The 10,775-nt window shown below is 43.9% G+C and overlaps 1 protein-coding gene across 1 annotated transcript in view; it reads right to left on the bottom strand.

The window, feature by feature from the left end:
• Positions 1–6,205, bottom strand: part of PNP (purine nucleoside phosphorylase) — a 15,870-nt gene extending 9,665 nt beyond the window's left edge. Inside the window, exon 1 of the mRNA XM_009883263.1 lies at positions 6,189–6,205. Within this exon, the coding sequence (XP_009881565.1) occupies positions 6,189–6,205 (17 nt within the window). The remainder of the gene's footprint in view (positions 1–6,188) is intronic.
• Between the last annotated feature and the right edge of the window lie 4,570 nt (positions 6,206–10,775).

Below are 10,775 nucleotides of genomic sequence, written 5' to 3' on the forward strand. Positions count from 1 at the left end.
TGAAGGGAACCAAGAGAATTTAAATGTAATACCCAAGCTTTTGACTCATGTGGCAGACATGAGAAAAGAACAAGGTCACCAGGATCTGCTCTTCCACTTGACCACTAATCCCCTTTTTAAAAATGCCAAAAAAAGGTGCATACACCCTTGAAAAATAAAGTTAAAAAATGGGTTATTCCTACATTCCCAGAAATTTTAGGAGTGTGGGATGAATGTGATTCCACATCAGCTGAAGACATTGGGATTGACTGTGCTGTGCTGAGTTTGAGGGATTATTTTTTTTTTCCTTCTAAAGAGAAAATATTAAAATATTTCTTATCCAAAGTAAAACTCCAGCGCTGCATTACTCTCCTTGCCCAAAAGGAGCTTCAGTGGGTGTGCAGGGGCCTTGCGGAGCCCTCTCCATCCCAAAGGCTTTGGACACGCCAGAGCTGTCCCCAGCGCCGAGAGCGCAGCCATGCCAAAAATGAACCGGCAGTGCCCTGCTCGCAATGTTTAGTTTGATGCACAGCATCAAAAGAGGACTGGCAGGCACGGATGATTTCTGAATACGAAGGGGATACCTGCTGAGCCCCCGCTCAGCGGAGGGGGGAGTTTGACCTGTAGGTCACCAAATGCAATGTTTCGCCTGGAACTGCATGAGCCCGAGGTCTGTGCAAGCTTTTTGACAGCCGGAATTAATACATGTAGCACAAAGCCCTCTATAGCTGCTCCATCTCCAACAATGCACACCTAATAATAGTGCTGGGGAGCATCGCTTCGGATTAAATCACAGGATCAGCTGAAAACACAATCCCCTTTATTGTGATTGCTGTCATCCACTGGAGAAACGCATCTGTTGCAAAACACAGGACTGTCAGCCGTGACAGATCTTTTATGGCATGAAAAGAAACCACCCTCGTTGTGCTCCGAGGCTGGCTGAAAGCAAAGCCATGTAAAAAAGCAGGCATATCCCCACAAACAGACAAAGCATTACGTTTCGCAGAGGGGCAGACCGCCATATGTTTTTGCAGTGTACGCCTCTCCACGCCATGATATTTGCCTCTTCTGGCCCATAACCTCTCCCAAGCTCACCAGCTCCTTGCCATATTTCATCATACCAGCACCTGACACAGGCAGGTGGCCAGATTCCTCCTCAGTAATAAGGTGTTTGCTGCTGAGCAGCCCTTGCCTGACATTTATTGAGTGCCCAGCAAGAGGAGGAAAACAAGGCGAGGAAAAGCGATGCAGTTTCGCTAACCCCTTCCAGCTTGGATGTCTGCACATCCCCTATTTCACAGGGCCTTACCTGTCTTCCTCAGCATAGGCCATCCTCCTCCTCCTCTCTGCTTAACCGAAAGAAGGGGATGGTTGCTGGAAATGGAGCTGCAGGGTTTTTATTTGACCAAAGAGCAGAGGCCCAATGAGCCCGCAGAAGCCGCTGTCGTCTCCGGCAGCGAGTCGGGGAGGTGTGTCCCAGCTTCTCTCTGCTTTCCCCCGAGCATCTCTAATCCCCGAGTAGGAGGAGCATCGCTCAGGACATCTGCTTTTCTGGTCTCACCCCGATGACACATACGCTCTCGAGCTCTGCAGAAAGCTTACACGCACGCACACGCACTTTATAATGCAGATTAAGCCTCGAAAGTTCACACACACGCACGCTTCACAGCAGCCACCCAGAGTGGAGCGGCTCACAAAGGGATCTGCATCCATTTGCACGCTCGTGCGTCAACTGGGAACCAGCTAGCAGCTGGAGTCACCTGCCCCGTTGTGATTCAAACCCCTAGGACTTTGGTATGAGCTCACTGGGAGGGTGCGGATTCTGCAAGATGACCTGTACCACCTACGACCGCAACAAGTGAGACATTTTCACATCGCACATCGTTCTCACCCCATTTTTTTCATGGCAACCAGGGGCCATGTCCCATTAGCCACCCCCCTCACATCCCGTTTTTTTTTCTGTTCACATTTTATTGCCTCACCCAACTCAAAATAAATACTGTCTTCAGATAGACTAAGCTCCTGTTCAGCTGATTACCCGGAGAGGGGAGGGGGATAAAAAAAATCAGGGATCCCACCATCTGCCTCTCCAATTTTAGCTTTATTCTATACAGAAACAAAAGTTTTAAACAACCTTGTCTATGTGTCTGTCCACGCAACACTGTCTGATCTCAACAACTGATGTGAACCACATTTTACAGAGCCAGAGATGTTTCCAAGACAATCAAACACCAAAAAGTTCTTTTAGAAATTGGTGCTGAGTAAAGAAGAGACCTTATGTGCCCCAGGTAAAAGGATACAGCTACAGTATGCACTCACAGCTTACTAGATCCAGAAGGAACACGTGAGACTAGAACGTATAAATATCCCAAGCAGGGAGAAAACCTCAATTAGAACTTGTCAATTCCTAGACAAATCAGCCAAACATTAAAAGAAATTAAAAAAAAAAATGAGGCAGCACCAGTTTCAGGTCTCATTTCTTATTATTTCCATTCACCTTTGCTTGTTGGCCTTGAAGACCCCACATCAAACATCCCCTTCATGGCCCCAGGAAACTCTGAGAACTTCAAAGTCAAAACAGGGTAATAAATGCAGCAAGAAAAACCTGGGCATTTTTAGAGAGAGAGACTTCTTGTCGGAAAGCCCCAGCTCCAAGGCAACAACCCAGAGTATCCCCCTTGATGCCAGCACAGGCTGGGAGCCCATGGCAGCCAGCAGGATTTAGGCATCATGTGTAGCAGCAAGGTCTGTTGACAACAGGTATTCGGTGAAAGATACAATTAGCACCAAAGAAAATAGAAAATTGATCTGAACAGTAACCGTAAAAGCCCTTTCCTCTCAAGTTCTCGACCCTCTCCCTTTCTTCCTCACATTCACACCTCCCCTTCTTATTCCCTTTCTCTTAGGGAACCTAGAATTTTGTCTTTTTTATGGAGATCGGTGGGTGTGCGTGCTGCCACTTCAGAAATCAGGGGTACACCCTGCTCCGTTTGCTGAGGGCAGTGGAAAATCAGCTTTGAAGACCTAATATTGCTCCATCATCTTCCCTTCTATCCCCTCACTCATTCTATTTTTACCATGTTTCCCCTCCTTTTTCAGATACACCTCCTTTTTGTCATTCTCGCTTCTCTGAACCTTAGCCGTCTCTGCCTCTTCGGTGTACATTCTTTTTTCCCTCCAGCATTGTTTTTCTATACAAAACACAGTAAGCTGATAGCAGAGATGGTTTTAGGCAGATCTAATTGTATCAAACCCTGTGTCCAAGTAGCATGGGGCCTCTTTGCCTTTCTACGTGGGCCAACGTGCCAAACGAATCTGCAAGTCACTGTTACCTCAAGCAACATCTGCCTCAAGCCAGGGTCTTAGAACCACTTCCCAGCTCCCTCAAGTCTTTTTGCCCTCTGGAAACCCATGCTCCTCTTGCCAGCGCTCAGGACTTCTTTGAAAGCCGGTATTTGCTCCCATTAAATTAAGTGATGGAGCAACGTTAGGCCCTTAACGTTGATTTTCCATACAGTTCTTTGGTATCAGCAGAGTTCTGATGCCCCCCAGATATGTTCCCTTCTTTGGCCTTAATCTGATTACATTCATTAATCTGATTCTTTTTTGCAAAGCAGACAAGAGATCAGACAGCCTGAGAGCTCTTCCCAATTTATTCTCATCTAAGACAATCTCTTCCCTAGTTTGGATTTACATGGAAAACAGGATTATCGAAAAGGGACCATTTTATCTATCTTTCTGCAGTGTATGTTATTTAACAGCAGCAAAAATGACTTGAGTTTTAACCTGTAATGGTGTATTGGCCAGACAAGTACTATATAAAGGTTTGCTCTACTAGAAAAAAATTAATTTGAGCATTGAGGGCATTCATGCCAATAACACTGAAGAGAGGAAGAGAAAAAACTAATTAAGCTCCAGCTCCTGTACTTGTACTCCAAAGCAGATCTAGCTAAAAAAATAAGTTATTGAATAGATTGCATAATCCTTAAAAAAGAATATTGACAGTCTTCCGTCCTGTAAGAATCTCAGACATCTCTTACTCTTTCTGTATGTATGTGTCTGCAGCAAATTGTATCTATAATCCAAATCTTATTGACTTGGGCATCACTCAAGTCCTGTTTCTGTAGCCAGAACTTCAACTGCTGCAGGATGCAGATACAATCACCTGAAATAATTTTATAACAATGCTTTACATTCCTACAGCAATTTCTATCTAAAGAAGTGTTGTGAAGTATTTTGCAAGCATTTCATCAAAACATTTAATTAATGCTTTAGGCTAAGTCTCCCACTTCCCTGTGTGCTCGCATTATCACAGCATCAAATTATCTTGTACTCTTCTCACGTGTACTGTGCATCACCCTTTCAGGGAAGGGAACTGAGCTGCAGAAGGATTAAGAAGGTGTCTACGCAGCAGAGAGAACTTCAGCCAGCCTAGTCCAGCAGAAAGCATCCCCCCAAAATCCTGCAGGCATTACCGTGCCCTCAGGGGTGCAGCGCTCACCTTTAGCTGTGTCTGGGGGGCATTTTCTCCTGATTCTCTCATACTCCAAAAAGCCAAGATTCTGCCTCAGTGTTTTGGAGAAAGGTGAAATAGATAAAGCCTGGAAAGGTTTTGCTTTTCTGCTGATTGCCTAAAGTGCAGGTTCCAGGTTTGGTTAAAAAAAAAAATATTATTAAACTCACTCTAAGAACTAATCAGGATTTTTTACAGCAATTTTGAAACTTATCATTTGGGAAACTCATCATTTGTTTGTACACTGGTATCCCAGACAGCCACAGGAGTGTTACTAGCCACAACAAAGGTAAAAAACCCCAAATTATATACCAGAAAAGTTACTCCCTTACAGATCATTTTAACAGAAATCTCTAGGAAGATCTGCCTGAAGTGATGACATGTGTGCTGCTCATCATACATCTTCACAAGAGACCTCCGACTGTACTGAACACAGAAAAGGGATGACCAGGGGAACAGAAAACCAGACACTCAAAAACTTGTCATGGTTAGCTGAGCAAAGTGAAAACTAAGCAATGCTCCGATGACCGCCTGAAAATGTTGCCATGGAGGCAGGAGAGATACGGAAACTTAAGACAGGCACCAGGGAGATGTGTGTTCGGTTAGGCTAGACATCAGAAAAAAGCTTCTAGCTACCCAAGATGTGCAGCCCTGAAGAGCCCTCCCATAAGGGCAGTGGGGAAATGGCTTTGGGGTGAAGATCAGCTAATGGAAGGGTCACATGATGTTTACCGGCAGGGAAGCAGACACAGCATTCACAAATGCTCCATAACAACTCACCAGCTTTATAAGACTCAGGCAGAAAGAGAAAGCAAGTCAACCAAGTCCATGAACAAATAATACCACAGAAATTAGGAAAAGAACATAGATGGCCTAAGACCAACCAACATCTCCATCTTCCAGCTTGAAGGCTGACAGGATTGGGGTTGTGGCTAAGGAATTTTGTGGAAATGAAAGTCCTTGTGTCAAGGAACTCAGTAGAGACAGTAAAGAAAAGGATCATTTGAGGATTTGAGGGAAAGGAGTTGTACTTTCTGAAGTGATAGAAACAGCACAAACGGGGATCAGCGGCTTGGGAGGAATGGATGGGCTGTGTGCTGTGAAAGCGCTTTGATGCAGGCAGAAAGATCAGAGAGCTCAGGGGAAAACATAGCAGAGGGCTGCAACAACGCTTTAGTGAGGATAAATGGAAAAGAAACTATGGATCCTGGTGGACTAGAGACTGTAAAAGGCCAGATACCCCTCTGGCCTACAAAAAATACAAATAACTGGAAAAGTACTAAAAATTTTAAGGAAGAAATGCTTTCAGGCCTGTGACAGAAGAAAACAATTCTCAGATAGTGAAATGGTACAGCACAGCTATATGTATCACTAATGATTCTTGAAAAGAGATATAATCCCCTATTGAACACAGGTAAATACAGTTTAGACCCTGGCACCACTGTCAACCGCTGGCCTGGAGCTCTCTGCATGCTTCTCCATAGGAAGAATAAGACTTCTCCATCCCAAAACCACATAGGACCAAAGTTTATTCTGTTCTATGATCTGGTGTTTTCTCAGTAAATGATAATACTTTCAACACAGCGGAGCTCGAGGGCTCACTTTCACCGGTCTCTGGGACCATGTTCCCATTTCCCCAGCCCCTCCCTTCAGAAAACACTGCTTTCTGGAGGTCCAGAGGGGAACATACCGCCACCTGTAACCACAGTCCATCAGGATGTATTTATGCTGTCCCAACAGGATCAATACTTCCTCATGATCTCATCTGTGGTGCAATAATGTCACAATATTGACTAGTCTATCGGTTTTTTCCTTTTAATTTCCATTTCAGTGATTTGATGTTTCAAGAAGCAAAGGTTAGACAACTGTAGAACATTTCACTAATTGTCTACATTCAACATTATTTACTGAAGTCTCACAACTCATTTTTGCTATAGCAAAGTGTGATTGCCATTCCTCCAGCAAGGAAAGCAAAAGGCAAACCTGCCTGACTTTGGACTGCAAGCCAGAAGCAGAACAAGATCCCTTACAGACTAGTCCCAAAGGTCACACCAAGCCACTGCATGAAAGGCAACCAACCTTTCCAGCCTCGTACACCCCACACCCATTACTTGATATAGCTGAGAGCTGCAAGACATGTAAAATATGAGAGACAGCCCCAGAGAGGGCTCAAAGGGCACGAAATAGCAACAGCTCCTTAATAGTCCCACCTCTCCACCACCAGAGAGGGCTCAGCCACATGTGAAACAGGTTCTAGGCAAATCAGCAGCATTAACCTCCCAGTCTAAGGATAGCCTTGATCCAAAACTGCACATTTTGGGGGCTGGTCTTTATAAGCAGGGTGAGAAGTACTGGTGTCCTGTAGGATCTATGAAGTTTCTCCCAGGGCTCAGCATACTCCCCCCAGGTACCATCCTGTATCTCTGATACCATTAAAAGAGCCCCCAAACCCTCCAGCAACACTCCTCAACTCCATCACATCCCATGTTTATATAATACACACATTTTGCTATTTTAACTATGAAAAAAAGGTAGAGGCATGAGCAAGATCACTTTGCACTTAATTAGATGTTTAACTTCTGATGTTTAGCTGCACAATGTTTGTTTAAAGACAAGGCTTTTGCTGCTACAGCTGTTACAATCTAATAGGGAGAAGGACAGAAGATCAGTTATCTATTAGATGATTAACAGCACAAAAATGGGGTTAATAATAGAATGGTTTCGGTTGGAAAGGACCCTGAAGATCATCGAGTTCCCCCCCCCCTGCCATGGGCAGGGACACCTCCCACCAGCCCAGCTTGCCCAAGGCCACCTCCAGCCTGGCCTTGAACCCCTCCAGGGATGGGGCCTCAACAACCTCTCTTGGCAACCTGTTCCAGTGCCTCACCACGCTTACAGTGAAATGCTTCTTCCTAATATTTAATCTAAACCTGCTCTCTTCCAGTTTATAGCCATTTCCCCTCATCCTCTTACTACATGCCCTAGTAAAAAGTCCCTCCCCAGCTCTCCTGTAGGCCCTTTAGATACTGGAAGGCCACAATAAGATCTCCCTGGAGCCTTCTCTTCTCCAGGCTGAACAGCCCCAGCTCTCTCAGCCTCTCCTCATAAGAGAGGGGAAGAAGAAAATGCTGCATTCCCATTTTCAGTTTCTCATATGGACAGAGAAGAGATTATTTTGCATAAGATAAAAGTATCTAGTTGAATTTCTGCTTTAACTTGGAAGTATTTAGGAAAACATAGGAGATAACTAAAGCTCACAAGATGAATTAAAGTTTTGATTTCAGAAAAAGCATGATATTTTTCTTAAGCATGCTATTCAGTTGTATTTCTCTTAGCTAGGAACCTTGCAATGTTGCAGGGAATCTTGTAATGTTGCACACCCAGTAATGAATTGTTCTCCCCTGTATTTAGGGAGAACCTTATCTTCAATAGTCCAGCAGATCATGACACTGAGATGCTATAAGCTATAGTAAAAGCCTCACAAGGTATGACTTAAAAGGCAAAAAACTCACTTATGTACTGCTTTCCCCCACATACTGAATTGTAGTTGTCCTCTTGCTGATATTATCCAAGCATTTAAGAACTCAAGAGCCCACAAAAAGATGATTTAAGTATTTTAGAGGAATTTAAGAAGAATCAACTCTCAAACCATAGAACCCAGTGCAAGTCTCATGGCTGGTGTACGAGCATGCAGGAATAACAAAAGGAAGGTAACAGAAACATCACAGCACTACTGAATATATCAGAAAGAAAGCCTAAACTAAAAGAAATATCTTTACTACAAATACAAGAAGAAAATATCTCAGGCTATAACATACCAATGAACGCAAAAATATCTTAAACCAAGAACTACATAAGATTTTTAGCAACAACATACCCTATACACAGCGCAACCCACAGCGCAACCCACAGCGCAACCCACAGCGCAACCCACAGCTGCTCATCTACTTCAATTAACTCACCTTAGCTTTCCCCCTCACCTTTAAGTAGCCAAAGATGTCGATTGATTGGAAGGTGATTTTCAAACAGGCCAATCAAGGGTGAAGAGGCATTGCACACAAACCTATAAATCCTCCATCCACAGCTGAACTCTTTCTCATTAGGTAAAACTTTTTTTTCCTGATTAAACAGCCAGTAAGTATCTTTTTGTTATACTATTTATCAGAGCTAAATATAGTAGCTTTAGCTTTAAAAGTGTATTCTCTTTTTTCAGAGGCTTTAAAGCATAAGCTTTAGTACTTTATGTTTGTAGATAGCATAGAATTTTTTTCTATGCTTAAGGGTGCTTCTATTTTCTAGCAATGTTTATTCAATTTAGAAAGTAATTAAATAGCTCCAGAGCAGGAGAGGGATGTTTGTTTGTCTATAGATTTATGTGTTTAATTCTAATTTTAATATGTAACTACTTTAATGTACATAGGCCAGGAAAAAAGATAATTTAACTCTGTATCATTATTATATCTTTAAGATGGAGATGCTAAGTTGCTTTTTTACTGATTGTCTATTGTCTTGCAAAACTTTCACAAGTTCTATTAGTTCTGGAATCCCTTGTACTTCTAGAACTGAATTGCTTTGCTAAAACTAATTCTGGCTTAGGGGTGGATTGCGCTTCATCAAGGAGAAATATGTGAGAGTGCCAGAAGTCAATGGCAGCAAACTTTGCATTAAAGCAAAAGGATTTTTGCTAACTCATGCTATGTTGTCAGCTGTTTATTCCCCAGTGGACTAGCAAGTGCCTCATTTCCCAACCTGTATATAGGAAAATCCCCACAGTTTTTAAAACCTCAAGAGCGGCTTGCACTCTCTGTCTGCTGTAGTAATTAATCTGCTTTGACCTTCCTGCCTCTGAGTACAGATCAGATGCTGTTTTGCTGTCTAGAAAGTGTATGTGTGTTTCCAGGGATGCTGCAATAGAGGCCTGATTCTGAAATATTAACAGAGGAATAATGAGCAAGGTTCTTGTGCCCGGCTGACCGAACTGGGTGTAATCTGGGGATTTAAAGGGCAGCAGAGTGGGTTACAATATACAGGAGTCACCTTAAGTATCTGCTTGTGGGTTACAGAGGCCAAAGCAAACTCTTGAGGAGTATCACTGCTGACTCCAGAGATGGAAGCTGCCCTGGAGAGCACGTGCTGAGATGTGGCATCTGAAGGACAGGGGGATGATGGCGCTTTGTCCTGGCTCTGCTCCTTGGTCAGCTATGTCTGGCTCTGCGGGGCAGAGCTCCCAAGTCTTTAGACAAAAAGATGCAGGGTGCTGAGCTACAGCCCTTCCTCTCCACCAGATTGCAACAAAGCGTTCTTCCTGGCTTTCCTTTGAACAACCTGCAAGTATTATTGCATGGTAAGTGCTAGTTGAATAACTTCTAAAAATGTTCCTTATTTCTTTTGGCATGCACTACTTCTGGGAGGTGGCTCCTCTGCTCCCCCCCTGCAGAAGCAAGCCAGATTAAAAGGAGGGTTTTCTAGTGAAAAGCAGTTTGCTTTTTAGGTCCTGATGTTGGCCTGAAATTAGGGTTTTCCACCTGCTGTGTGAGAGCCAATCAACACCCTGAGTTGAGATGTTTGGTTTTATTTCAATTCTGCAGAATTGGGTGGTGGGCATTAACAACAGCCAGCAGCACCTCATGTTTCAAACTGCCCAGTATTTATAGTGATTAAATACAGCTGATTGGTCAATAATGATTCATTCACTGCTCCTTACTATACACATGGCTCTAGGATCATGTTTAAAACATTTGGGGAGGCTACCTGATTAGCATGCTCATTATTCACAAGGGGGAGGTGTGTATTGGGGTGTATTTTAGTGTTATAGTTACCCACAGTTACTTTAGGATACTCTTTTGGCTCAAATTTGGTCCAGAAGCTATATTTTTTTGCATCTTATGTCTAAGCAACTGCAAAAGAACATGTGAGGCAGATTGTTTCATTTCCCATCCTGTTAAAGGTTGGGTACTGCCTGTGATGCCTCAACCATGCCCAAACCAAAACTTCTCAATAGTTTAAACTTTTTTCTTTAGACATTGCTGTGACTGATGTGACCTTGAATGGGTGACCTGCCTCCTGCCCTGCCTGAGCAGCTTTGGCTTGGGCAATGCGGGGCCCAATCGTTGCTCCTCACCCTCTCCCAGCACTAACAGCGGCACTCCAGGCTTCCCCCTGCTGAAACTTATTTGAAGAAATAAAAAAAGTAAAAGCCCTCCTGGTACGGGGTGGGGGGGGGGGGGCACCGCTGAGGAGAGGGCAGGGCGGAGGGAGCGGCCGGGGCGAGGCCGCGGAGCGA

This window comes from Charadrius vociferus, unplaced genomic scaffold (genome assembly GCF_000708025.1).
Source record: "Charadrius vociferus isolate BGI_N301 unplaced genomic scaffold, ASM70802v2 scaffold964, whole genome shotgun sequence".
NCBI classification, from domain to species: domain Eukaryota; kingdom Metazoa; phylum Chordata; class Aves; order Charadriiformes; family Charadriidae; genus Charadrius; species Charadrius vociferus.